The 27,143-nt window shown below is 50.2% G+C and overlaps 10 protein-coding genes across 10 annotated transcripts; 4 read left to right on the top strand and 6 right to left on the bottom strand.

The window, feature by feature from the left end:
- Positions 1–49: 49 nt before the first annotated feature.
- N7529_004631 (FAD binding domain protein) lies at positions 50–1,450 on the bottom strand (the record flags this gene model as incomplete). Its single annotated transcript, XM_057240158.1, has 3 exons — positions 50–629; positions 713–1,379; positions 1,420–1,450. The coding sequence occupies 3 exons, from the start codon at positions 1,448–1,450 to the stop codon at positions 50–52; spliced, it is 1,278 nt and encodes a 425-aa protein (XP_057099453.1).
- Positions 1,451–2,033: 583 nt separating this feature from the next.
- N7529_004630 (Zn(II)2Cys6 transcription factor domain-containing protein) lies at positions 2,034–3,437 on the bottom strand (the record flags this gene model as incomplete). Its single annotated transcript, XM_057240157.1, has 1 exon — positions 2,034–3,437. One exon carries the CDS (start codon positions 3,435–3,437, stop codon positions 2,034–2,036), a length of 1,404 nt encoding a protein of 467 aa, XP_057099452.1.
- A 639-nt stretch (positions 3,438–4,076) lies between these two features.
- On the bottom strand, positions 4,077–5,790 carry N7529_004629 (MFS transporter; the record flags this gene model as incomplete). The annotated part of the gene is made up of 4 exons (XM_057240156.1): positions 4,077–4,322; positions 4,384–5,040; positions 5,097–5,475; positions 5,609–5,790. 4 exons carry the CDS (start codon positions 5,788–5,790, stop codon positions 4,077–4,079), a joined length of 1,464 nt encoding a protein of 487 aa, XP_057099451.1.
- A 930-nt stretch (positions 5,791–6,720) lies between these two features.
- Positions 6,721–8,821, top strand: N7529_004628 (putative transcription factor; the record flags this gene model as incomplete). The annotated part of the gene is made up of 3 exons (XM_057240155.1): positions 6,721–7,191; positions 7,305–8,625; positions 8,676–8,821. The coding sequence occupies 3 exons, from the start codon at positions 6,721–6,723 to the stop codon at positions 8,819–8,821; spliced, it is 1,938 nt and encodes a 645-aa protein (XP_057099450.1).
- Positions 8,822–9,682: 861 nt separating this feature from the next.
- On the top strand, positions 9,683–17,573 carry N7529_004627 (uncharacterized protein; the record flags this gene model as incomplete). The annotated part of the gene is made up of 3 exons (XM_057240154.1): positions 9,683–10,319; positions 10,381–11,026; positions 11,099–17,573. 3 exons carry the CDS (start codon positions 9,683–9,685, stop codon positions 17,571–17,573), a joined length of 7,758 nt encoding a protein of 2,585 aa, XP_057099449.1.
- Positions 17,574–18,175: 602 nt separating this feature from the next.
- Positions 18,176–18,630, bottom strand: N7529_004626 (uncharacterized protein; the record flags this gene model as incomplete). Its single annotated transcript, XM_057240153.1, has 3 exons — positions 18,176–18,257; positions 18,310–18,476; positions 18,517–18,630. Coding segments are annotated over 3 exons (363 nt in total), but the record flags the coding sequence as incomplete, so codon positions are not given.
- Positions 18,631–18,871: 241 nt separating this feature from the next.
- N7529_004625 (putative transcription initiation factor TFIID subunit 13) lies at positions 18,872–19,784 on the top strand (the record flags this gene model as incomplete). The annotated part of the gene is made up of 2 exons (XM_057240152.1): positions 18,872–19,223; positions 19,282–19,784. The coding sequence occupies 2 exons, from the start codon at positions 18,872–18,874 to the stop codon at positions 19,782–19,784; spliced, it is 855 nt and encodes a 284-aa protein (XP_057099447.1).
- A 1,737-nt stretch (positions 19,785–21,521) lies between these two features.
- Positions 21,522–21,974, bottom strand: N7529_004624 (uncharacterized protein; the record flags this gene model as incomplete). The annotated part of the gene is made up of 1 exon (XM_057240151.1): positions 21,522–21,974. One exon carries the CDS (start codon positions 21,972–21,974, stop codon positions 21,522–21,524), a length of 453 nt encoding a protein of 150 aa, XP_057099446.1.
- A 1,024-nt stretch (positions 21,975–22,998) lies between these two features.
- Positions 22,999–24,137, bottom strand: N7529_004623 (eukaryotic translation initiation factor 3 subunit F; the record flags this gene model as incomplete). Its single annotated transcript, XM_057240150.1, has 3 exons — positions 22,999–23,215; positions 23,272–23,984; positions 24,036–24,137. The coding sequence occupies 3 exons, from the start codon at positions 24,135–24,137 to the stop codon at positions 22,999–23,001; spliced, it is 1,032 nt and encodes a 343-aa protein (XP_057099445.1).
- A 230-nt stretch (positions 24,138–24,367) lies between these two features.
- Positions 24,368–26,633, top strand: N7529_004622 (UTP25 family protein; the record flags this gene model as incomplete). Its single annotated transcript, XM_057240149.1, has 3 exons — positions 24,368–24,507; positions 24,557–25,076; positions 25,140–26,633. 3 exons carry the CDS (start codon positions 24,368–24,370, stop codon positions 26,631–26,633), a joined length of 2,154 nt encoding a protein of 717 aa, XP_057099444.1.
- Between the last annotated feature and the right edge of the window lie 510 nt (positions 26,634–27,143).

The raw sequence follows: 27,143 nt of genomic DNA, 5'->3' as shown, positions 1-27,143 counted from the left end.
TGTCAGAATAGAGAAAACCTGCATTTCCAGCACCAAATCTAACGAACACTTACACCAAACCGAGTCGATGCTGAACCATCAACACCAGATAGGCGATTAGAACCCTACAAACTTCCAACACTAAGCCTAACCCAGTCAACCCGATCAGCCGATTCAGCAGTAAAAACCGCTTGGAATAAAACCTCGCTTCGCGATCTCTCTCCTCCTGCGTGATCTCTCCCCTCCAAACGCGATCCATCTGAAAACAATGACGCGCCGCCTGCTCCGACGCCATCCCCAAATGAGAGCGGAATCCAGTGAACGCATCCCCGACCAGCACAAGTCGCCCATCAAAGAAGCTTGACTGGGTAGCTTCAGCCTCACCAACCTTTGTGACGAATGGTCGCGGTGTCTTGGTGACAATCTCCGCCAGTGGTGGTGTCATATCCGACACATAACGAGCTATCTGCTTGGACCAGACTTCGGGTTTTATTTGACCGTGTGGCACAGTGTTAGGATGGGTCTTTCCTTGAACATCTGTGAAGATCTCTTTCATTTCTGGTGATCCTTCCGGCACGGTGAAGTACCAGACCCAGTTGACGAGGCGTTTACCGGGCTGGATGTCGCCAGCTTCGGTTGGGATGAGGTAGCTGTCGAGAGAAGTCAGAACAGTGGCAGCAGGCAACGCACGAAGAAATGATCCTCAAACAATGAAAGGAGATTATAGCCTTACCTGATGAAATATGTCCCCTTCATAAAGGTGAAGTTGAGTCGATTGGAGAAATATTCCACCGTTTCTTTGGATAATCGTGCTTCGGGAACAGTTCCACGCCATCCAATATACCCGGCATAATCCCTACGTGTGGGGACCTGCAAGATCTTTCGAACAGTCGAATGCACACCATCAGCAGCGATAACCATATCCGAGCTAACAGTGCTGACGTCCCCGTTCAAAACATCCACATACTCGACATGAACAAGGCCTTTGTCCTTATCATAGGTGACACCAGTCACACGCTTGCCAGGTCGATACTCCACCTGACCATCTGTCTCCTTCGAAGCCGGTGGCCGAGGCACAGTCTGTGATTCAAACCCATCAAAGTTGGCACGCAGAATGAGATAAAGACAACCCCAGTTGCTCATATTATGGTTCCAAACCATGCTCGCAACGCGAAGTCGTTGCCTCCATGCTGCGCTGAGGAACCGGGCTGGGATGGCGGCTGGTCGACCTGTGGCGTCGTATTTTTCCAACAGTTTCACTACCGTCGGCCCAATTGATACACCTGATTCGTGGCTGTGGCGGTCTTTGGAGGGGTCCTGCTCAAGGACTATGACGTTTGCCCCTTGGCGCTTTAGTTGCAGACCTTGTAAGAGACCGGCAACGGACCCGCCGATCTGGACTGTTTAGCTGGTGTAAATTGCGTTTTGGGCGACGGGTACTTACAATTACTGCAGACTTAGGGACTGGCATTCTAAGTTTGCCGTTCAGAAGTAACTCCCGAGATAATTACTGTATACTATATTGGTGTATCAACAGTTGCGAGCCACAAGGAGGAAACGCACTCTCATATCTATGCTAGGCCTGATACCCAACATGGCTCTCGGGGTCCCGGCCAGTCGATAGCTTACTATTCCTGTTCAGGTAAGACATTGGCCGACGCCGAAAACCAAAATGAGACCACAGGTTACCGAAAATTCCATCGGAACTTCCAAAAGAGTGCGCCTAATCAGGCGCCGATTCCGACAAAAAAGGCCGTAAAGAGCCTGGTCCGAGCCACAGCCAACCGGTCAACCAAAACCCTATCTTGGAAATATGTGCATTGGCCAGCCACAGCTGGGTTGACCTAAGTCAATGCTGGTGTATGAAGTTCTTATCCTACCGGTGATTGGACGTATACTGCTCGTTTGTAGAGAAAAATCGGAATTGCATTCATATAGCTGTTGGAAAAATGGAAGGCTACCTGGGCTTTGGTCGTGGTAGTCTACCTCTTTGAGAATCTATCTATCTAAGGGCTTTCAGAGCAGATCACATCCAGGACATGGAAAGCAACCATCTAAGTACTAGCTAATAAACTACGCAGCAAGTAATCCACATCCTCAACCTTATCACATAACTGCCGCTCTTCTTCTCTTATTTTCTTCTGCCACCGTCCGTTTTCCAATCCCGCCATGACACTTTCATCAAATAGGGGAACCGTATCCACCATCACCCCCTGAGACATCTCTCTCGACATCTGCGACTGGACGGCCCGGAACGACCCCGGCAATCCCAGAGCTCGCTCTATATCATTCAACGCGTCTAGCAACATAGAAACAGCTCTTTTAGTACGCATGGCGGTCTCAAACCCGACACACATGCAAGTTGTCTGTAGCTGACCCAGTCGCAACCCCTGGTACGCATTTATATCCGCCATCAAAGAATGTGGAGAATGGGGAGAGTGTGTGGATCCGTGGGCAGAGCACGGGTCCGAGGGCTTTGAAATGTGCTCTCGGAGAAAGGCAAAAACAGCGGAATATATCCGTGTTTGTGTGATATAGCAGGAGAGTGTGAGCAGCCTGGTTGGCATGTCTAGGTCGGATGAGGCGTCGATAGTGGGAAGATGGCTTTGGTCTGTGAGGATCGCGTGAAAGCGCTTGGAGAGAAACAGAGCATCCCCGATTGGATAATTTTCTAGCTTGCTCCCGTCTAAACCTGCAAGCTGGGCCTCGTAATGGGCCATTTTTGAGAGAAGAGTGGAGAGATCGACTAGTAGATTGGGTCTCTCCCCTGCAAGGGTATCCATGCTCACTCCCATGTCCATATCCATTTCCGGGGCTAGACCTGGGTCAATGGTGTATGGCGAAGACGGGAATGGGCCTGCACGGTCTAGGAAATCAGCGAAGTCGTCGCATGCTGTCCCTGCAAGTAGGTCTATGCTCTCCTTTGTGTCGGAGCTGCAGGGGTCCTCGTCCGGCTGGCTATTCATGGGCTCTAAATAGGCAAGCGCATCTATCTGGTCCCACTGCGCACAATGAAGCATGGGATCATTCTGGGCCCATAACCCCCCCAAAAATGTGACTGACGGGAATGTCTCATGTGTGTTATGTTCCTGCCCCTTGGGTGACGGCTTGTTCAGCCGAGCCGGTCCATCTGATGCGGTCTCCGAGGCAGAGAGACTCGATAATGTGAATATGCTCATGCCCGGTAAGGACGTCTTGGATGCACTCCGCTCCCTCTGCGACAGACCCGGTTGTTTGTCCGACTCTCCGTTCCCCCTCGGCTTTCCAGTTCGTAGTCGTCGACTGAAGGTGCATGGTTTAGGTTCTTTAGCCTTCAGGCAGCGTTGACATGCCGAGTAAGAGTTCGTTTTGGAGGAGGGCACACATCGTAGCTTTTGTGTACGACATCGATCGCATGATGCCCGCAGCGGCGCGGCAGCAGAGGAACAGCCATTGGAAACTGGGCCTAGCGTTTCCATTGTGTTGACCACGCGGTGTAGTTCTATTCAACGTGGTTTGATTTGTTTAATGAGTAAATAAAGTAGATGCCCAGATGACATCCCACCGGGGTGTTACCTTACGAGCCCAGAGCATGTACTTAGTAGGTTCGCACTCCCCGTCCGACTAAGACTTGGTCTGAAGACGCCAGATTGCATGGCTGTGGCGCGGGGAGCTATTGGTCAAGGATTATTTATGACATGCAGCCAGTTGCATTGGCCGATACGGGTCTATGGACGCCTGGAAGTGATGAAGATTGGTGACTTACGGGACGCGTCGATTTGGCAAAGCAGATGCTGATCTTCCCGTTTAGCTGCAGATCCATCTTCGTCGGTCTAGGCGGTTTCGTGGATTAGGTAGCCTCCGCATATACGAAAGGACCCTCCGTAAAACGGCTACATTCTATGAATAGGGACTAGGCTGAACTTGCAGGTTGCATTGGTGACATCGTTAACCTTAGATCTAACTTAATCACTCAATTGAATTCTAGTTGATTGGTCCATCGGTAATTTTTACTTGTTCCTGATTGCAGTCTAAAAAGAAATGTTACATGATATTATCCTTGTAGTCTCACAAGCGAAGCTAAATACATCGCTTAGAATCTGCCGAGCTAATTTAGATTACGCGCTCGCTTTCGTACGGAGCTGCTCTCCGTACTTGTAAAAGAGGACAGGCGCTGGAACAAACGCCAACGCTATGAACCCTAACAAGGAATTTCCCCACCCATAGTTCAGACTGCTGTACATTGCGGGCCCGGCGAGGGGCAAGAATGTGCTGGAAATGTACCGAAGTAGATTGTTGGCTCCCAAGGCTGATGCCGCGGCCTCGGACCCAAAGACATCGATCAGGTACAATTGCGCAGGTGTCTAAATTAAAAAATATTAGCAACAAAACTCGAGGCTATAACATCAAGAAAAGAAAGCCTACAATAACAAAGAAAGCACCAAAGCCCATTAAGCTTGTGCCAAGAATGGGAACAAACCAATGGACTTTGTAGTATGCCGTCCAGCCATAGAGAAACAATCCTCCAGCCACGAAGGGACTAAACCAGATCATGAGAAGAAGACGGTACTCAGGGCGGGGTACTTGCACCCCGTCAGCTTTCATGCGTGCTGCCTGCACGCGACCGTTTAGCAAGTTGAAAAGTACCATGCTTATCACTAGCGCCACGCCGAGTCCAAGATAGGTGAGCCCCGAAATCGAGGTTGAGAATCCGTACTGGCCCTCGAAGACACTTGTAAATGTGGTGAAGAGCAGATACATGACACCAAACACCAGCGCCACGTAAAGGGAGATCACGAAGAGAATGGGCGACCGCACAAGAAGCATTACTGGACGGACCAGTACTTGCAGGAGGACTTGGCGGGGCGACAAGGTGCTGTCCAATTTCGAGCGCCAATTGGAATCCCCCGTACTAGCCCGCAGATAAGCGGCCTTCCGCTCTAGTAGTACTTTGGGGTGTGTTTCTCGCAGAACAAGCACAGCAGTGAGCCCGAAAAACCCACCTAGAATGGCAAGAAGCCAAAATGTCCAACGCCAGCCCTTACTGGCCGCCACAAAGCCCCCAATAACGGGTCCGAGCACCTGAAGAAAGGAAATTAGTTCCGTTTCAGGTTTTGCAAACAGAAGATAACACTCACTGGCCCCGCAAGCGGGCCCATACTGAACAATGCCATCGCTACGGCTCGTTGCTGCACGCTGGTAATGTCCGCAATGGTCCCTCCCCCCAATGCCATTGGAGTACCGCCTGCACATCCCGAAATAAATCGAAAGATCATGAATTGGGCGGTGGTCTTACTCAAAGCGTTACCAATGATGAAGGCGACAAATATGGTCGTGGCAGCGTGGTAAACGGGCACCCGGCCGTACATCTCACTCAATGGTGACATGAACATGGGGCCAATGGCAATGCCGAGGACATAGAGCGTCACAGTAAGCGTGCTGACAACTGTAGAAGTGATGTGGAGATCCGCGGCGATATCCTTCGCCCCGGGTGCACACATTGTGGGGGCCATGTTGCTGTTCAAGAACACGTAAGCGATTGTCACAAATTTTAAAAGAGAACTAATAGATAAAGGGAGTAAGACGAAAGGGTACAGCAGCACTCCATACGGTCGCTTCGATTAAAGAGGGAAGTAAGCATGAAACATACGTAATCAAGGCCAATATCGAGATGATAACGACATGTCCCCATCTTTTGCGCGGTGACCAGTTTCGGGGATTCTCACGATCTTCAGGTCCGTCCCAGTCGACGATCATAGAATTATCCTTCTTTTCTGGGCCAGCCTCCAGTTGACTTGGGGCGAAGTTGGTGGAGCTTGCGGTGGAAGACATCCTTACGGCAAGGTGTAAAATAAAGTCAAAGTAAAATGCGCTCAACCAGCGTGTCCAGCGTTGCTCTGCCATTTAAACTCATTTTGAGCCGAGTGATAGATTTTCCCTATAGGCTTTCTTTCAGGTGGATCACGGAGATAGGGATTAGTGGGCTGACTGAGCAGCTTCAAAACGTAAAGAAAGCTGCATATGGTGGCTTGTCGGGTCCAGCCATGGTGCTCCGATGGTAGCAGGGGATTAGAAATGGAAGAAACGGAGAGATAAACCGAAAGTGAAGACATATCGCGAGAGAAGCCATCGTGGATCTACATAGATCTCAGACGCACGGACCGGACCGGACGATCGGAGGGTCGGAGGGTCGGATCATCGGAGACCAGCTGACTTCCCGGACTTTGTTCGGTTTTCCGTTGTGACCAACTTCGTGTTTGACAACATTGGCTTGGGCTATTGAATTTGCGTGATTGTGACTGCCGCCTACGAAATTTGAGTATATTGGACCAGGACAGGATCATCCGACAGTATCATAGAACCACTCGGGAATTGTTGTGATGTCAAGCACCAATCCAACGCCTTCAATGGAACCAGAGGCAGTGCATCCCCGGGCCGATTCTATATCACATCCTCGACCAAAGCCAAGTCGGCAACGGGACAAGCCGATACTGTCATGTAATCCGTGCCGCCGCCGTAAGTAAGAATGCCATTCCGTGAGCCCGTCTGTGACCAGCACTCACACGACGATCTGTTCTTTTTTTGTTGTGCAGATCGCGATGTGATCGTCAGAATCCTTGCTCTTGCTGTTCTTCTCGAGGACAGATTTGCACTTATGCCGATAACGCGGGTTTAACTGGCAATTCAAAGCCTCAGTCTGCGGCTGCGGCCCCAGGGGTCCACGACCGACTGATACAACTAGAACGACTGGTCGTGTCGCTGATGGGCGACTCGGCAAACAGAGGCCATAATACCTCAGTGCCAGTGCCAGAATCTGCTCGCTCGGTGTCTCAGGGGACCCCTACCATGGACCCTGTCATGGAAGCGCCGATCGACGGGCATTCAGAATGCGGCAGCATGCGCATCAGTGAGTCTGAGCTACGGTATGTAGGTGGTGATCACTGGGCGGCGATTCTCGATGGCATCGCAGATTTAAAGGACCACTTTGATCGCGATGAGCAATTACGACTAGCTAATACCCCAGACCAACTGTCAGACGAGCCTGCCCAGGACCCGTTCCGGCCAAGATCTGGGTATGCGCTACTCCTCTACGGATGCCGTAAGATCGCTTCTCGTGGCGAGATTTTGGCAGCGCTTCCCCCCAAGGCTGCTGTTGATCGCTACATATCTCGATTTTTCAATTATCTAGATCTAGTTTCTGCTTGTTCGTACTCTACTTGGTGCTCCATCGGGGTCTGTGTATCTGGTATTGACTATCTTTACAGCAGCCGTTCATGGTCCAAGCTTTTTAAGAGAGGCAAGTTCTCTCCATTGTGAGCATTGAACATTTTCGCTAATGAGAGTAGTATGAGGCATTTTGGACGAATCCATCCAGCGTTCCAATCATGTGGATCGGTCTTCTGTTCAGCATGATTTGCCTTGCCTGTTTGACTACGGATACATTCGACGCCGAAGTTGAACATCTGACGCTTCAAATTGATCTCTATCGAGAAAAGATCGTCCAATGTCTAGTGTTGGGCGAATACACTAGAACAGGGCCGTATGTTCTTCAAACGGTGATCAACTACGTTTATATTGAATTTTGCCTTCGCACGGATGCCGATCAAGATACGTGGTATTTAATGGCCCTGGAAATAAATCTGGCCATGCGGATGGGCTACCACCGCGATCCCAGTCATTTCCCAGGAATTTCTCCCTTTCAGGGGGAGATGCGTCGCCGTTTGTGGGCAACAGTCTTAATGGGCGACACACTTGTGTCCAACCAAATGGGCATGCCACGCATGATATCCGACTGGAAATGGGACACAGCAGAGCCGCGAAATTTGAACGACACGGACTTTGACGAACAGTCTGTAGACCTTCCTCCATCGCGTCCCTTGACTGAATACACCAATTCCATTGGACTGATCGCTCGACGTCGTATCTTGGCAGCACTGGGCACAGTGGCCGACCTCACAGATGCGGTTCAGCCATGTAGTTATGCAGAAGTCATGCGCGTTGACGGCATACTGCAAGAAGCCGCAGCCAGTATTCCGCCCCTTTTGCAGATGAAGCCCTTGGCGACGAGTGTGACGGACTCTCCGCAGGTTATCATGTCGCGATTATTCTTGGGTCATATGGTTTACAAGGGGCAGATTGTTCTTCATCGACGGTTTCTGTATACAAGCTCGGCTAATACAGACGACGATCCAATGAAATACTCGCGAACAGCATGCTTGGATGCTTCGCTGGGCATGCTGAACATCCAACACATGCTTGATGAGGAAACATGCCCGGGCGGCCAACTTTATACCATGAGGTTCCGTGTGACCTCCCTAATGAACCATCAATTCCTCACTGCTACTATGGTACTATGCTCCATGTTGTGTCGGGGGAAAACATTACAGCGGGAACAGGAGATTCGGGCAGCCCTTCAAATCTCCAGGTCCATCTGGATGCGAAGGAGTTCCACTTCCAAAGAAGCAACAAAAGCCGCCGAAACTGTGAGTTTCGTCCTCGCAAAGGCTGGCGATGGTCACAAGTCCGACCTGTCTTTCAACCAAGATGTCTCTCGCGATTTACAAGACAATTATCAAACGTACGCTTTACTCGAGAATTGTGCCAAAGCTACGGGCCAACCACTGGATGAAAGGCTGCTATTACCAGAAAATATGAATTTATTCGAGCGTGAGTTTCTAGTCGAGCTTTATCTCTTACCTGGTCTAACTAAGCTATAGCCGATCATTTTCTAATGACAGGCTCCTTTGGAATGTTGGCTTCGTCCAATCAGCAAGTTCAACCATTCGGACCAAACTTCAACGCATTGGAGAGACCAACTGAAGGTTGGATGATGATGAATATGCCAGGGCAAAACTGGTCATAACTAGGACCGTATTTAGTACTATGACAACTTGAATACGTTATTAGTGGACTTTGGGACAGATGTTCCGCCTAGCATTATCTATTGTAAGAAATTCGAATAGTTTGTGAACTGTGTTCCATGTTCCCTTAATGCAACGTTGCCAGTATTTGATTGCACGTCTTCAACTAATTCTCGGGGACCATTCTACCGCCTGTATTCGAGCATTGCATTCAGTTGACAACAATCTTGACTCTTGCCATTTGGATGAGACAGCGCCTACATACCTAGGTAGAGTGGCCGATCCGGTCGTCGTATCTTCTGCGAGTCTATATTCATATGCTTCTTTTGAATTCTCCGAGTAAACTAGCCCTATTAGGCAATGAAGAGACTCTTTACCGGCTGACTTGCATATCTAAATCGGAGTGACTGAGCGGAATCGGAATATGCCCAAATACGGGAAATTGAACTGTAATTTGGCGGCACTGCCAAGCAGTAGGACCGCCACCATAGGTATCTTGTGGCGTCTAGATGCAACCTTCATGTCGAAGATGCCGTTGATAGACGTATCTCTGAATGTTATATCCGCTTCTGAACATTCGGCACTCCTGTGAATGCTCCAATCCAAGTTGGGTCAACGAAGCATAATCCTCCGAACAAGCTTATTACAAGCACTCTTCCAGGCAGAATAGCCCTCTATCATAGTCCCTGGATTCTTTGGTTATCTTCGGCATCTTTCAGACTTGAAATTTGTCATCTCAATTTCCATTCCTCGAAGTTGTAATCGCTACATCCTACAATCACGTCCGAGCCTTTTTTATATCTATAGAATCATCCCAATCTCCGATTGTTGGTACAGGGCTTCACATCTCACCAAAGGTCACTATGGTTGAACCAATTGCTATCATTGGCTCTGGATGTCGCTTCCCGGGGGGTTCTGATAGCCCAAGCAAGCTATGGTCGATGATCGAAAAGCCAGTCCACATATCGAGCAAACCACCATCATCTCGATTCGATGTCGACCCTTTTTACCACCCAGTTGGTGCCCATCATGGAACCACCAACGCAACACACTCCTATTGGTTGGATGATTCTGATCGTACGAGTATCACCAAGTTCGATGCTGGATTTTTTAACATCCAGCCCAGCGAAGTCGATGCCATGGACCCCCAGCAGCGAATGTTGATGGAAGTAGTGTACGATAGTCTCTGCGCTGCAGGTCAGCCCATGGATAAGCTGCGCGGGTCTGACACAGCTGTATACGTCGGAATGATGTCCGATGACTGGAATACGATGGTAACAAGGGACTACGAGACGTTGCCACGGTACACTGCTACAGGATTGGAACGGGGTATCATGGCGAACCGAGTCTCTTTCTTTTACGGGTGGCATGGTCCAAGTATGACTTTGGATACTGCGTGCTCCAGCAGTCTCGTTGCGCTGGACCTCGCCGTGCAGATCGTGCGCAGCGGCAAGTCTAAGGTGGCCGTGGCGGCAGGAGCCAATTTGATTCTGAGCCCAGGTGAGTTTGTCGCATCAAAATATCGACTTCAAGCGCACTGGACAATATCTTACTTCTTCAGTCATGTATATATCGGAAAGTAACCTCGGAATGCTGTCTCCCAACGGACGCTGTGCCATGTGGGACTCAGCTGCGGATGGATATGCGCGTGGTGAGGGTGTCGCGTCTGTTATTGTAAAGACACTGTCGCAGGCTTTGGCCGATAACGACCCAATCGAGTGCATTATTCGTGAGACAGCAGTCAATCAGGATGGCAGAACTCCAGGCTTGACGATGCCAAGCAATCAGGCACAGGCTGCTCTCATTCGGGAGTGCTATGCTCGTGCGGGCCTCGACCCTATCAACAATCTTCACGACCGTCCACAGTTTTTCCATGCTCATGGAACAGGCACCCAAGCTGGTGATCCCCAGGAGGCCGAAGCAATCTCCAGCGCTCTGTTCCCTGCTGGGTCGCATGCAGCTCAGGCAGCACAGAAACTGCTCGTCGGTTCAATCAAGACCGTCATTGGCCATACGGAAAGCACAGCGGGGCTAGCAAGCCTTATTAGCACGTCTCAAGCTTTACAAAAGGGAATCGTGCCGCCTAATCTCCATTTCCAGAACCTGAGCGACAAGGTGGCCCCGTTTTTCGATCATCTAGAGATTCCTACCACAGCAACACCGTGGTCGGTTCCCGAAGGCCAAGTTCGCAGAGCAAGTGTCAACAGGTATGTTCACAGATTGAAGCTCAAAGGTTTCCGTTCCAGATCAGAGCGCATTGTTGATCTTTCATTTTTTAGTTTCGGATTTGGTGGCACAAATGCACACTGCATTCTTGAGGAATATGTTCCCGCACCACGTGCGATTTCCTCTCCAGTCTCCTCCGCTGCCTTCACTCCGCTGGTTTTCTCGGCTGCATCTGAGCCAGCTCTTCGCAATTTAATTTCCCAACAATTAGAATATCTGAAGGCTCAGCCAGATGTGGCGTTTTCAGATCTCCTATATACTCTGCAACACCGAAGATCTACTCTACCATACAGGAAACACGTTACAGCTCAAAATATCAATGATGCCATCGCCTCGCTAGAGACCCTACTTGCTTCGGAAAGCAATGACGACTTCACTTCAAGAAGTATCAATGTGTCGCGACCGGCACGAATTCTTGGAATATTTACTGGTCAAGGCGCTCAATGGCCACGCATGGGTGCCAGACTTCTCGAGACCTCACCATTTGTGATTGCTCGTATAGCAGAATTGGACGATGCTCTTCAAAGTCTTCCATCTCCAGCAGACCGACCAGAATGGACGATCCATGACCAGTTGCTTGCAGGCAAAGATACTTCTCGTCTTGCGGAGGCTGCTCTTTCACAGCCACTATGCTCCGCTGTGCAAATTGTCCTTGTTGATATTCTTCGCGCAGCTGGTGTTTCATTTGCCGCTGTTGTGGGTCACTCATCTGGTGAAATCGGCGCTGCATACGCTGCGGGCTTCTTGACCGCTAAGGATGCTATTCGAATTGCTTATTTCCGCGGTGTACATGCCAAGTTGGCTGGGAGCCCCAACCCCCATGCTCCTCGCGGTGCCATGATGGCAGTGGGTACATCCACGGATGTGGCCCGATCTATCTGTGCTGAGAGGTTTGAAGGGCGACTACAGCTTGCCGCAGTCAATTCCGAGTCCAGTGTGACTCTTAGTGGCGACGAGGATGCTGTGGATGAAGCCGAAGAGTTCTTCAAGGCAATAGGAACATTCGCTCGTAAGCTAAAGGTCGATACAGCTTACCACAGTGCACACATGTCCAAGTGTGCTAGTTCCTACCTTCAATCACTCGAAAATTGTGATATTCAGGCCCTTCAGCCGCCCAAAGACGCAACCACAGTCTGGTATTCTAGCGTTTCGGAAGGTCAGTCCATGGATATCTCGCGTGTCACAAATCAGTACTGGGTGGACAACATGTGCAACACTGTTCTCTTCGCTGGTGCCTTAGCCGAAGCTGTCAAGGTTGCTGGCTCTTTTGACCTCGCTATCGAGGCTGGGCCCCATGCTGCATTGAAGGGGCCTGCCACTGCGACCATCGATGGAGAGGCCAGTGTACCATACACAGGGCTGTTGTCTCGGGGTCAAGATGATGTCGTTCAACTCAGTTCAGCACTTGGATATATTTGGAATCATCTTGGTGCTGATAGTGTGCAGTTTTCCGAAGTGGAAAACCTGCTGTCTGGCAGTTCAAATCAGAGAACTGCCTTGACGGACTTGCCCCTTTATCCCTTTGAGCACCAACGCGAGTACTGGACGGATAGTCGTGTCGCTAACCACTTCAAGCACCGACGCTCTACTCATGTGTCAAATCCCGTACTTGGCGCGCCTTGTTCCGAAGCAGCAACACCCGGGGAGTTCCAATGGCGCAATATTTTGCAGCAGAGTGAGCTACCATGGCTTAGTGGCCATGCACTGCAGGGACAGACAGTGTTCCCGGCCACAGGATACGCTTCCATGGCCTTTGAAGCGATCAGAATTGTGACACTTGATGCGAACCCAGAAGCCACTATCAGTATCATGAAGCTCACGAACCTGGAGATTCCTCGTGCAATTGCCTTTGATGATGACTCAATGCAAGTCGAGACTATATTCAGTCTTTCTTCAGTCAATATATCTAGTGTGGCTGGCACAGCCGAATGGACCGTTTACTCAGTTGACAATGCGGGAAATATCAACCTGAACGCGAAAGGACAGGCGCTCGTCCAACTAGCCGCTCAGTATCCCGATACGCTTCCGCTTGTCAAGTCAGACTCGTACGGCCTTATCCCAGTGGATTCTGAGCAGTTCTACACCAGCCTCAGCCGCGTGGGGTATAACTACTCGTCTCCCTTCCGTGGTCTTTCTAATATCCGCCGCAAGCCTGGATACAGTGTTGGCACATTGTCCGACCAATCTGAACACGAGGATGGCGGTCTCATCCTTCATCCTGGTCTTCTCGACTCCGCCCTGCAGACGGTATTCGCCGCCTGGTCGTATCCCGGTGATACCCAGCTGTGGTCTCTACATGTTCCAGTGTCAATTGCAAGCATCACCATCAATCCCTATTTCACACCACTCGGACACGGTGGGAAACAAACCACCACTAGGTATGAGTCTTTCCTTCGCTCGAATACCGCTTCAAAGGTTGTGGGTGATGTTTATCTCCACACGGAAGATTTAGCACATGCTTTCATTCAGTTTGAAGGGGCCACGCTTGTGCCATTTGCCCCAGCCACTTCAAAGAATGATCTTCCTATGTTTTCACGTTTCGAGTACCCTGTTGCCTTCCCAGATGGACAGCTAGCTGCATCTGGTGAAACGTTGCTTGAATCTGAGGTGCAACTCTACAAGGACGTGGACAGAATCTCGTACTGGTTCTTGCGCCATGCCTCGCTTTCCATTCCTCCCGAGGAACGCAAGGTCCTCTTGCCTCATTACCAGCGATACCTGGCTTGGTGCGACCGCATGGTTGCCATGGTTAGCCGAGGTGCTCACCACAAGGTACCTTCGTCCTGCAACGAAGATACACGGGAGGCTATTGGTGAGATACTATCTCGATACGAAGGCCGCAAAGATGTCCGATTTGTTGAGGTTGTAGGTGATAATCTGGTCTCAACTATCCGTGAAGGCAACTCAATGCTCGAGCACATGAACCAGGATGGTCTCCTCCGCGCTTTCTACGAGGAAGGGGCCATTTGCTCCGGCCCTACGGGTCGCTGGCTGGCGCGTGTTATTGCCCAGATCTCCAAGCGTCATCCCGGTCTGAATATCTTTGAAGTAGGCGCCGGGACAGGTGCCACCACTTCTGCGGTGCTCGACTCTCTCTCGGGGAATTATGCATCTTATACCTTCACTGATATCTCGAGTGCTTTCTTCATGGCAGCTGAAGAACGCTTTGGTCAAGAATCCCGTCGCATGGCATTCAAAACCTTCAACATGGAGGAAGAGCCAACTGGACAAGGGTTTGTCGAAGGCACCTATGATGTCGTGGTAGCAGTCAATGTGTTGCATGTTTCTGTGGATATTGAAAAGTCCCTATCGAATGTGCGGCGATTGCTCAAACCTGGTGGCTTCCTTGTCGTTGCTGAGCTCACTTCGACCGATTTACTATTCAGTGGAATGACAGTTGGCACATTGCCCGGTTGGTGGATCGGAGCTGAGACTGGCCGTCCCTGGGGTCCGTTGCTCACTCTGGGCCAGTGGGACAACGTCTTGAAGAACTCTGGATTTGCGGGCATTGATACTACATCCCCCGATATCAGCGCGTCTCTTCCAATGAGCGTATTCCTCGCTCAAGCCACCGACGATCGAGTTGCACTGCTGCGCAATCCCCTTTCTGTGAAGGCGCATCCTGCTGGCATCCGAACCGATGCGCTAGCCATTATCGGAGGAAAAACCTGGCCAGTCTATAAGCTGAGTCAAGAGATCTCCGACACCATGGAAAAGCGGTTCCATAGCAAAGAGACCTTCAATACCGTGGAAGAGTTTGCTGTGTCTGAGATGGCTAAAGCTGCAGCTTCATCTGGAGGAGTTACTATTCTTTCTCTTACGGATCTTGATCGGCCGTATCTGGAGGATCTGACTCCTGGAAAATTCGAGGCTCTCAAGGCTTGTGCTACTGCTGGTGTCTTGATCTGGGTTACCTGTGGATCACGCGAAGAACAGCCATACAGCTCCATGATGACAGGAATCTTTCATACAATCAGAACAGAGAATCCGGGGTTGCACATTCTTACAGTTGACCTTGATCCTGCCGTGCAAAACGGTATACAGCCAAGCAGTGCCACAGAGCTGTCTGTGACGATCCTGCGACAATTGGCACTTACACATTGGGATACCGACTCGTTGCTGTGGACTCTGGAGCCTGACATATTTGTGCGCCATGGACGACAACTGATCACTCGGGTACTGCCCGACAAAAAGAAGAACGAGAGATACAACTCTCAGCGGCGCACTGTTATCTCCCATGCCAACCCAGCAAATGATACCATCCAGTTGGTTGGCACCGGTCGTGGCGATGAGCGAGCCCTGGAAATTCGCCAGATATCGCCATTGGCCTTGATGATCCCACCAGCGACCGAATATCGCACCATCCATGTTACTCTTTCTCTTCTGCAAAGTGTGGCCATTGGAGTTTCCCAATTCTCTCGCCTAGTCTCTGGCATTGATGTCATTACCAAAGAGCATGTGCTAGGTTTGACAAGTTCAAGCGAATCCATCGCCACCGTGGCACTTGAACAATGCATTACGGTTCCGACGGCACCAAAACCTTCGCAGATTGTCTCTGTTGGAGCCAGTCTTTTGGCGCATAACATAATTTCTTTGGCCCATGATGGCAGCACTCTGTTGGTCCACGACCCTGATGCTGTCGTGAAATCAGCAATTCGAGCGATAGCCTGGGACAGCAAGATCAATGTTGTTTTCACTACGTCGGACGCATCTCAGACGCCAAACAGCGATTCTGTTTTCCTCCATTCTCACTACCCTCGGCACCTCATCCAGTCCATGGTTTCGGAATGCTCTATCTTCGTCCACTTCTCTCGAGGGAGAGCTTCTGACGCAGTTCGAGATGCCATCGTGCAGGCTCTGGGTCCGGAATGTCTCCAAGTGAGTGAGGAAATACTACTCAGCCACAAAGTCAGCGCAGTGAATGGCTTGAAAAGTCTTAAAAACTTGCTGCAACGATGTTTCGAGGAAGCTCCCCTCAATGACGCCAATGCAAACTGCATCGATTTGAGCAAAATCACAGATCACAAGGCTACCGGCGAGCCTCTTGCTGTCATTAAATGGACAGGGTCCGACTCTGTACCCGTTAAGGTACAGTCCATTGATTCGGCACCCTTGTTCCGCGGTGATAGCTCGTACCTATTCGTCGGCATGGCAGGCGAGCTGGGCCAGTCTCTCGCGGAATGGATGATTGCCCACGGAGCCCGATTCATTGTCCTCACGAGTCGCAGCCCCAAAGTCAATCCCCAATTTGTGGAAGAGATGAGCACTCGATACGGCGCAGTGGTGAAAGCGGTCTCACTGGATATCACCTCGCCGGAGTCTCTTCGATCGGTCCACGCTTCTATGGTTGCCGCACTGCCACCCATTGCCGGTGTTGTCAACGGTGCCATGATTTTGGACGATGAACTCTTTGCAAACATGACCTACGAACAGTTCACGCGTGCCACAAAGCCGAAGGTACTTGGTACACGCCTTCTTGACGAAGCTTTCCATGACACTGAGCTTGACTTCTTCGTCGTTGCTTCCAGTATTGCGTCTGTAATCGGATGGAGTGGACAGAGCAACTACTCTGCGGCCAACGAATTCATGACATCTTTGGTGAACAAGAGACGCAAGCGCGGCGTTGCCGGCTCTGCAATGAACATCCCCGCCGTCCTCGGCGTAGGCTATGCCGCACACTCCGACACATTCGACTTCGACTATTTCCAATCCTTGGGATACATCAACATCAGCGAGCAAGATCTTCACATCCTATTCGCGGAAGCAATCCTGTCCGGACGCCCAGGCTCAAACACCGAAGCCCAAGTTGCCATGGGAATCAACTACATCGCACCTGATCTCTATGTCAAGGAATCCCACCGCCGCGATGTAAAATTCAGTCACTTTATTGCCCGTGAGGAGGCAGGGTCAGAGGTACAGGCCGTCGAAACGAGCGTCCGGGTCCGTGTCCAGCTCCAAACAGCCCCAAACGCCGACGCAGCGTACACTATCATCCGCGACGCCTTCGTGGCGCATCTCAAGCGCATGCTTCGCATGACGGAAGACCAGAAGATCGACGAGTCAGTCGCACTTGTCGAGCAGGGCGTTGACTCTCTCGTCGCAGTCGATATTCGAGCCTGGTTCCTGAGGGAGTTGGAAGCTGATGTTCCCACACTCAAGGTTATGGGCGGTGGATCCATTTCTGTCTTGGTTAAGACAGCTCTTGCGAAGATGCCTACTCAAGAGGATGTTGGAGCGACTGAAGAGGTTGCACCGGTTAAGGCTGAGCCTCGGCTTTCTTCGATCAAGCCTAATACGGTCATATCTAGATCTACTCCCGATCAGACGACTGTTACTTCTGCTGCGGCGTCGACTGGGAGTCCAGTCTTTACTCCGGCTCAAACTACTACTCCTTCACTGTCGGATGGTGAGTCGCGTCGTACGCCGTCGCCCTCGAGGGACGACTTTGGCAAGACTGATGTCAATGTTGTTGTTGGAGAGTTGGACATCTCCTTGGAGGAAGGGGAGGAGGTATCCGCTGCTGTTTAATTTCTGTTTTGAGCTGAAGGTTTAGATCATCTTTTTATCTTTTTAGATCGATATTAAAGCTGTATCGCTTTGTGTCGTTAGAATGTCCGAAATGAGTAGTCTTTCTTCTCTTGGGAACTCCGAAGCTGACCCGTACAAGTTCCCAGTAGTCATGACAGAATAATCTACAGGGAACTTAGATTTAGCTGACGGGGAGCTATTTTCGGCGCCGTCTTAGTCGCTAGTAGAAACGAGAGGAAGAACTATGTAAGTCGATTGTCAACACCAGGACCGCAGAATGACGAACAGCGCTAGGCGGGTGCAGAGTAGTGGTGTTACAGGGCAGTGGGCGATGAAGGGGCTACTAGACGTCCAAAGTTACGGTGGAAAGGCAGCCGTTTCTGGCGTTAATAGCGGTCATTTTCAGCGTCATTTTCACAGGTCCCCATAATCTAATTGTAAATTTGGATATCATGTACTATACATTGCATCATTAAGAGCTTGTTCGTCTGGAGGTATCATTTCTTCCTGTGCCCATAATATCCAGTAAGAATCTTTACTCTTATGGTCCTGATTTGGGAGTTATTCCAGTTACCGAATATCCAAGGCTCGAGGTTGATATGTTATGGGGTTCCCAGTGCACTGGAGATCGTAGCAATGAGATTCGAGAGATGTAGCAATTTAGCCACCGAAGAAGATAGAGACCTGCAATGAAACACCCATAAGCATTCACTCATCTCTCATCATCAGATATCACTCATGGGGTAAGTAACTTACTGCCATCACCACGCAGCAGATGCTGACGTATGGGCTGAGTCTCTCTCCAATACGAGCACACTTCCAGAAGATACCAAAAATTCTGCATTGTAAAGTCATTAGCATCTTCTGCTCATATATCCGATTCCTGATTCCGATGGTTGATCCCTGATCCTCAGACCAAGCACTCGCACCTTCAGGTGAGTACATACCCGTTCTGGTTGCGGTCCATAATGCCCGGCATTATTGAATGCGCATAGCTGCTGGTACAAATAATGAGAAGCAGGACGAGAAGCAGCGACCGAAAGTTAAAAAGAGCCGACTAGGTAAGTTCAGAAGTTAGCGCATTGGGCCTATGTTATTATCGGGGTTTGGAATGGAAAGGCGGAGATGTGTGTCTTGCGACAATCGAGCAGCACAATCCTCGGACTTGGAACGTGAATACACTCACCATCTTTTCGAGTCCTCACCCAAAATACGGGCAGAGAAAAAGAGCAGATGTTATGAATTAGCTTGCATGTGTCAAGTTGCTAACGGACGGAACTCAGTCGATTCTGCCCAAAATGTCCGCTAAACGCACGGACCGCTCCAAAAAGCGGGTGAGCTTTGAGGCGTCACCTCCGCGAGCCTCAACTCCAGAGAGTCGCTCCACTACGAACCGCCGCTCGCCTACTTCGAACAGTTCCTCGCCCCAGCCGAATAATCCTCACCCGCTGTCGACGCCTCCCTGGCCGTTCAATAATCAAGACACCAAGCTAATACAGGCTGGATACAAACCCCAGTGGAACCCGGAGTCTGAAGCAAAGTCCGAACCATCGCCTGACTTCAAGGGAAAAGGCAAGAACACCTCCGCCATGGCTGAACCACGCGCCCGGATGGCCCGCCACAAGGGGCAGATGAACTTCCAGAACGAGCGTACGCTATCCGCATTGCATAAAACGCACCAACAAAGTTCACAGCTAACATACACCAGTTCGTCTTCTCCTCCTCGCCTATGGAGATCCAAGCCCTCACCCATCCTTCCCCAACGAACCACTCCCTGAAACTGTCCGTGTGCTCGACGAAATTGTCACCGACTTCATCCTGGAAGTATGCCACGGTGCCGCGCAAGTTGCCCATCACGCCCGTCGCCAGAAGATCAAGGTCGAAGACTTCCGCTTCGCACTGCGCCGTGATCCCAACAAGCTTGGTCGTGTCCAGGAGCTGCTTCGCATGGAGCGTGAGCTGAAGGAGGCTCGGAAGGCATTCGACCAGAACGACGATCAGGTTGCTAAAGAGGCTGGCAAGAAGGGTGCTGCTGCGGCTGCGGCTGCTGTGGCTGCCGGAGAAGACCCCGAGGCTGCCGAAGCTGCTGCCGCTGCTAGTGTTACCGGCAAGAAGGGTAAGAATAAGGGAAAGGGAAAGCGTGATGCCCCACGTCGGGGATCTGATGCTACCGAGGAGTCTGTTGCGAAGAAGCGCAAGACTATCGGCTAATTTCTTCCCCTTCATGCATTCTGCTTTCAATCATGGCGTTGGGTCTACGGTTTCGGGTTGTACAACACAGCATGGTTATTGGCGTTGGGGATCTTTCTACAGACTGCTTTGCGCGGCTGAAGTATGAGAATTATGAACAAGGGGATTTGATTGAATATGCGATCTGTCTCAAAATACCCTCAATGAAATTTGTTTAATCTTATTATTTTTCAAGCTGACACGTTTCAACCCTCATCGTAACATATTTCTAGCCAACAAACACTGTCATTTGATCTGTTTTGTTTACGTCCATTGGGATCGTCAAATTAAAGTTATGAGCCTCATAGCTTGGCATACTCAAGCACACCGAAGAACATGTATCATTTTAGCGTTGACATCAACACGATTCGTTGACATGAGAGCCACAGCAACAACATCCCTTCTCCACGGAATTTATTCCTATTTATTGATCTTTCCACGTTGAAGTTGAGTGCAATATGAGTTGCTTATTCTCCTCGTTTGTCAACTGGCTTTGGCCACCCGATCCATGGTCCCCATATCCCAAATCAAGAGTCAGAATTCTTTGCAAGGAGAAAGGCACTCAAGAGACGACACTGGAACATAGTGGAGACATCTGCACTCTCCAAAGGCTTCATATCGACTTCACAAAGACACCAGATATGCCTGCCCACTTCCAATAGATAAACTCTTAGACACGGAAGAAGACCTGCGACATTATACCCAAGAAGAGTTATTTGCGCATGAACAGGAAGATGGCTCTGAACGAATGAAAGGAATTTTTGATTACATGAATAAGACAATCCGGGAACTCACACGGGAATGGTGGAAGTATCGAAGTGACTTCGGAGAAGGGGTTGTGTCGAGGGCATTCGACTTATGGCGATCACATCCTACATGGTATATGCATGAGGTTCTTGTTGAGGATTGTGAGAGAAGGTAGGGATGCTGTGCTCGCGGTTGTGGATGCTGTACCAATCGCCAGCTCGATCTGGCACGCCCACTAGGAGTTGGGCATAGTGCTCTTTCATGTGGATGTTGCCGAAAAGCTCGGGGGTTTGAGCTCACCCAAGAGCAACAGAATGAAATCTACAGCCAACTTGATTTCCAGGCAAAGCAGAACTTTTATGATCGGGTTGAGTTGGCCTCTATCTGGGGACTGCACTTGGATGGCTATGAGAACCCATTTGATCTCGTTAAGTCTGGATGTGAGCAGGTTGATGAGGACCATGACAATTTATGCAGTACTGATTATAGTGACGAATGTGAGTCTGATTCTTCAATAATCGAAGTATCTTGATTTAGCTCGACTTGTCAAGCGCTCAGTTGTATACAATCACTCTAGCTACTATTTGCTTTGATACAATTGAGTATATCGCTTGCGTGATATCGTTTTTGCCCCAGAGAAAGATGTGTTCACCCAGTACGATTTATCAAATTGCTTATACTCCAAGATTAATATACTGCAGAACAATTAATTTGATTTTGAGTTATGCACAAGGGAACAGTTCATATCCCAGCTCAGTGCTATTTATTGCAGCACAATAAACATAAACACATAATAGCTACAATCGTCGCACAATCTGACCCTCTGTCTAAGTATGTTGGACCATGGCCACTTTTGCGGAGCTCAGCCTCTTCTTCTTCTTCTTCTTCTTCTTCTTCTTCTTCTTCTTCGTGAGAGAGAAGTGAGAGAGAAGTGAGAGAAAGGTGCAACCAAGAAGAGTGAAGAGGACTACGTTAAACTTGCCGGGTTTGCCTAGGAAGTATAATGGACAGGAGCCATAACTGTAATACGGGAGCTTCGGCGAGCAGGAGGAGCAGGACCACCCTGGTCGGCCGGAGCCTCTGGATGCTCAGGAGGTTGGGATTTCCCTTGAGGGCCAGAGGAGAAACGTTTGCATTGGTATCGGCCTTTTCTTCGTCGCGAGGAGTAGCAGCACCTCGGAAAGAGTTCCAACAAGACTTGGTCCAACGTAAAAGGCCGAATGTCTTATTTGTCAGTGCCAAAAGAGAGTGACAGAGCACCAAACCAACCGAAGAATAATGATCTGGAGAGTCCAATTGAAGGAACTTACGATTCATAGACGCCCCGAAGAGAGCCACAAGGGCATAATCAGCAGGGCTGATGAGCCTCTTGACAATCTCCCAAATTGTCATGAACCGGATCACCTCCCAGAGGAGCTTTCTCATTACGGGGATGCCATGGCTCTCCCCAAGTTTGATCAGCTCCACAGGCCAATCTCCTCCTTCCGCCTCCCTTCTGGCGAGTCGGACGGTCTTGATGAGCGAGCGGTTGGAGCCTGTGATCAAAGTTTAGCACAACCGTCGAAGAAGCCAAAAAAGACATATAGTGACTGTGCATAAGTAATTGCATCCCCTTTATCCCCACCCAGTTCGGCTGGGCGTGCGATTACTTTTGTTCACTGACTGTATCAAAAAAGACTTACTGCTCGGGGTACTCCCAACGTCAGCCGCTAAGAAAAGCCAGCCACACAAACAGCAAAAAAGAAAAATGGGAAGCTTTGAAATCTGTTTTGTTAGTCTTAACGTGGAATTCTACTGTCGTTTACAATATCCTGTTGACTTGAAGGCAGGCACGCCCAGGAAGTGCTTATGTAGTTGTACCAAGATATGAACAATACATCCATGGAAGGTAATACGAAGAAGCTCTAGAACTTTTATGTCCATTTCATCATAACTGAAAACGCCGCGCCCAGAAGATGCGACTTCGTAAACCGGATCGACCCCGTCGACTCATCTCGTCTTCAACAGTCTAGACTCATCACCCCAGATTTTCTCTATCACTGAACATGTCTTCATGATCAGCCTCATCAACTGCGTTTCTTATATCGATATCGATATAAGATCGGCTACCGTAGTATGGAACAAGTTATCTTCTCGAGACGAATCGGCTCCAAAAACCATTGAACGGAGGTGATCAATCCGTTGTCCGTGACCTCGGGGGAGAACATGACCTCGGGGAGAGAACATGAAAGTCTCGCGAAAAAAATGTGAAAAAGCGGAAAAAGGAATTGGGAAATTGGCGGAAGAGGGATAGTAACAGGGGAGTGAATCGGGAGCCAAAAATAGGAACGTCGGGAGGAATGGAGTAAAGAGGAAGTGAACGTGGGACGAGATATTGACGTTCCCTTGATAGAAGAGTTCCTCCCGCGTACCGTCACATTATGCATCGGGGTTTGTGGTAAGAAGCCGTTCATGCGCGCGCCTCCTCGGTGCGCTCCTGGCGTTGACGACCGCCCTGGTTGTTGCCCTTGCCACCGCGCTGGTTGCGCTGGCCCTCGCCGGTAGCGGGACCCTCGCCGCCGCCGAGAGTCAGCTGGGCGGTTGCTAGTCGGGTGGAAAGCTCCATCTGTGTGCGAACGGTATTGGCGAGGTAAGAAACGACAAGGACGTCCTGGATGTGGTTGTTGCTGTGAAATGTTAGTGAGAATCAACACGAACGGATATATTGAAAAGTTGAACATACAAGTCGCGCTCAATGTCAGCGGGCTCAACCTTGGGGGCGAGAGCAAGAGCGTTCAGGAGGAACTGGCCCATAGCGGTGGAGGCGGGAGTCTCCTCGTCGATGACGGACTCAACGTAACGAGAGACGCGGTCAATCATGGAGAGAACCTCCTCGACGGCGCGCTCAAGAGAGTCGATGTCAGAGGTGACAGTGGTGGAACGGTCCTCAGCATCCTTGGCGTTGGCGATGGACTCGAGACCGCTCTTATCGGCCTCACCGTAGCGGAGCTCATAGGGAACGGGGATAAAGGCGGCACTGTCGGCGGCGCGCTCGGCGGTGACACCAACGGGGGCGGAAATGTAAGCGCGGGTCTCGAGGTCCTTGCCGGCCTCAGTGGAGACAGTCAGGTGGACAGCGGGGTGAGGCCATGTGCCATCGCCCTGGCCGCTGTAGAAGTTCTGGATGAGGGCGGAGAAGGTGTTGAGCTCGGAAGCAGTGGCGTACCAGCCAACCAGGACCTCGCGGGGGTTGGCCTTCAGGTGGAGGGCGAGCATCTGCTTGTGGTATTCCATATCGACTTCGACCTGGTCCTCAGCCTCGGAGTGGCCGACGGCGAAGGCAGATCGGACCTCAACTTCACTTCCATCCTCGGATCGTGTTCCCAGCAATGTACCGATGACGCGCTCCTGATCGGCATTGCGACGGAGAGAGTGGTCGAGAACGGAGAAAATGGCCTAAGGAATGAGCTTTCTTTACCCCTCAGATCATAGGACACATGTACATACCTGGGGCTGAATGACAACGTTAAGAGGGGCAGTAGTGGGAGCGGTTCCCACGCTGACGGGGCCCAAGGGGCGAGCAAGGTGCAGGAAAGAATCTTCGGCCATGATTAATTGTTGATGGTTTTTCTTGAAGGTTCAAATTCCCCAAACTCGACAGGCTTCTCTCGGAGGTTCAATTTTTCCTTGAAGTGGAGTTGAGCCGTGATTGTTCCGATTCTGCTTTGTGTGGGAAATTTCGCGCTAAGATAAGAGATAAGGGGAAATTTCTCATGTAGGACGAAACAGCGTAACCACTTTTTTTTTTATCATTAATACATTTCTACATCACAACAAATATGCCTCCACGAGGTGGTTCTTTTAGAGGAACTCGAGGACGTGGTGGTCGCGGCGGCCGTGGTGGTCGTGGTGGTCGTGGCCGGGGTCGTGGTGGTAGTCGAGGAGGTCGTTTTGCGACTTCGCGATTGAACGAGTTTGAGTAAGTATTATACGTTAATCTTGGAATAGTCCATAGCTAATTGCATTAGATCGGACGGCTCTTCTAGTGGAGATGATTCAGGTAGCGAGCAGCCAGAAGAAGAGTTGGCCGATGATACCCTCATGGATGATGGATCCTCCAGCAGTGAAGACGAGGAGAGCACTGAACGCCCATACAACGAACTTCTCCAGTTGCTTCAACCAGCAGAGTCAAGTGGACCAGCTCGAAAGAAGCGCAAGATTGCGACCGATTCAAATGAGGAGATCAAAATGGCCGACACCGCAGAGGAGCCAGAACAGGATGGTGACGATGATTTGGAAGCTCAGGTTCCATCCGAGGACGAAGAGGAGGATGTGGATGATGACGAAGACCAAACTGGTCCATTCGAAAAGCACTTCGTTCAGCCCGAGAGTGCAGCCTTGACCAAGCAGATCGAAGCCATTCAATCCAACAAATGGGCCTTCGCCAAAAAAGAAGTCGATGGACTACGACTCGTACAAGCCGTTCCTGACACAGGTGCGGATAGTGCTTCCTTGCTTCCACCAATGAAGAGCACAGTAAACCTCAAGGTACGCGACATTAGCATGAACATGAACATGTCAGTTGAGCAAAACTAACATTTAATTTGGCAGCTTAAACAAAAACTCAAGGCCCGCGCCGCGGAAGTATTGCCTAAGATCAATGGCCAAGCTCAAATCATTGCGCCGTATGTCTTTGATTACCAAGATGTTCTCTACGGAGCCCGATCTGCTTCTAATGCGAAGGAGACGCGCGATATGCTTGCTTTGCACGCGGTCAACCACCTGCTCAAAACCCGAGACCAAGTTCTGAAGAACACCGCCCGTCTAGCCAAGGACCCGGATACCGATATCGAGTGCCGTGATCAAGGCTTCACCCGGCCTAAGGTGCTCTACATCTTGCCGACGAGACAGTCCTGTGTGAAGGTCCTTGAAGCCATCACTCGGATCTATCAGCCTGAGCAACAAGAAAACAAAAAGCGATTCACCGATTCATTCTCGGCACCAGAGGATGAGGCGTGGGAACACAAGACAGAGGATTACCGAGAGCTCTTCGGCGGCAACGACGACGACATGTTCCGCCTAGGTCTCAAATTCACCCGCAAGACAGTCAAGTATTTCGCGCAATTCTACAGCTCCGATATCATCCTAGCCAGTCCATTGGGTCTGCGCACCATCATGGATCAATCCGACGCCAAGAAGCGTGACCACGACTTTCTCTCCTCAATCGAGCTAGTAGTAGTCGACCACGCCGACGCCCTTCTAATGCAAAACTGGGATCACGTCGACCACATCTTCCAGCACCTCAACCTGCAACCAAAAGAAGCCCACGGTTGCGACTTCAGCCGCGTTCGCAACTGGTACCTGGACAACCAAGCCCGCCACGTGCGCCAGACCGTGGTGCTCTCATCCTTCATCACACCCGAGATTAACGCCCTCTTCTCAAACCATATGCAGAACGCCTCAGGCCGCCTTAAAGTAACCCCAACCTACGCCGGCGCCATCACCGAACTCCCCCTCCCAGTCTCCGTCAAGCAAACTTTCACCCGCATCGACAGCCTGTCACCTATGAAAGATCCCGACGCCCGCTTCAAGCACTTCACAACAGCCGTCCTGTCCACCATCGTGAAGAACATCACCCACGGCCGCGGCAAAGGCGCAACTGGAACCCTTATCTTCATCCCCTCCTACCTCGACTTTGTCCGCGTGCGAAACCACTTCGCAACCTCCTCGCAGACGACGAATGTTGCTTTCGGCGCTGTCTCCGAGTACACTGAATCGAAGGAGGCCAATCGTGCCCGCAGTCATTTCCTGTCTGGTCGCCACTCGGTGTTGCTGTATACCGAGCGTTCGCACCATTTCCGACGCTATCAGATCCGTGGCGTGAAGCGTATCATTATGTACGGTCTGCCTGATAATGCGCAGTTCTACGGTGAGATTGTTGGGTATCTTGGTCTTGACCCGGCGGAGTTGGTCGACGCCGCCGAGGGCGGTGTTCGTGCGCTCTTCTCCAAGTGGGATGCAATGAAGTTGGAACGTGTTGTTGGTACATCTAGGACTGGGAATATGTTGCGTGAGAAGGGTGGAGATACTTTTACTTTTGTATGAGAGTACATTGTACTTATATATTCCAATCTGCACATTTAATTCAAGCCACTAGGTTTCCATCAGATTTCCTCCCGTATGAAGATTGTATAGTCTATACTTAGAGCGTCTGTAGCATGTAAACTTCAAACTACGTCCCAGCATGTTCACTTTACTGCTAGAAACCCTGCCCATCCTCTAAAGTCTCCGTATTTTCCAAGGTTCTCGGTCCATCTGTTACTACTAATTACACCGCAGAAAAGATTACAATAGCCAAAAATTTCAATTCGCTATCCCAGCAGTAATCTTATGATCTCAGCGATGCTTACAATGAGGCCTAAATATGTTTATTTTAGAAGCAAAACCCATGTTGATAGCAGCTTTATGCTACCACTTCGGTAAACGATATAGTCCATGAGTGTTCCTACTCTATTTCTATTGAAGCCCATATTCTGAGCCCATCCTTAAGAAAATATTCTGGTAACCTGTGTTCATCATAGATAGCTAGTGAGAAATGAGGAAAATTTAGGAGCT

The sequence above is a fragment of the Penicillium soppii genome, assembly GCF_028829465.1.
Source record: "Penicillium soppii strain IBT 18220 chromosome Unknown utg000004l, whole genome shotgun sequence".
NCBI lineage: Eukaryota > Fungi > Ascomycota > Eurotiomycetes > Eurotiales > Aspergillaceae > Penicillium > Penicillium soppii.
This window is presented reverse-complemented; position numbering and strand designations above follow the sequence as displayed.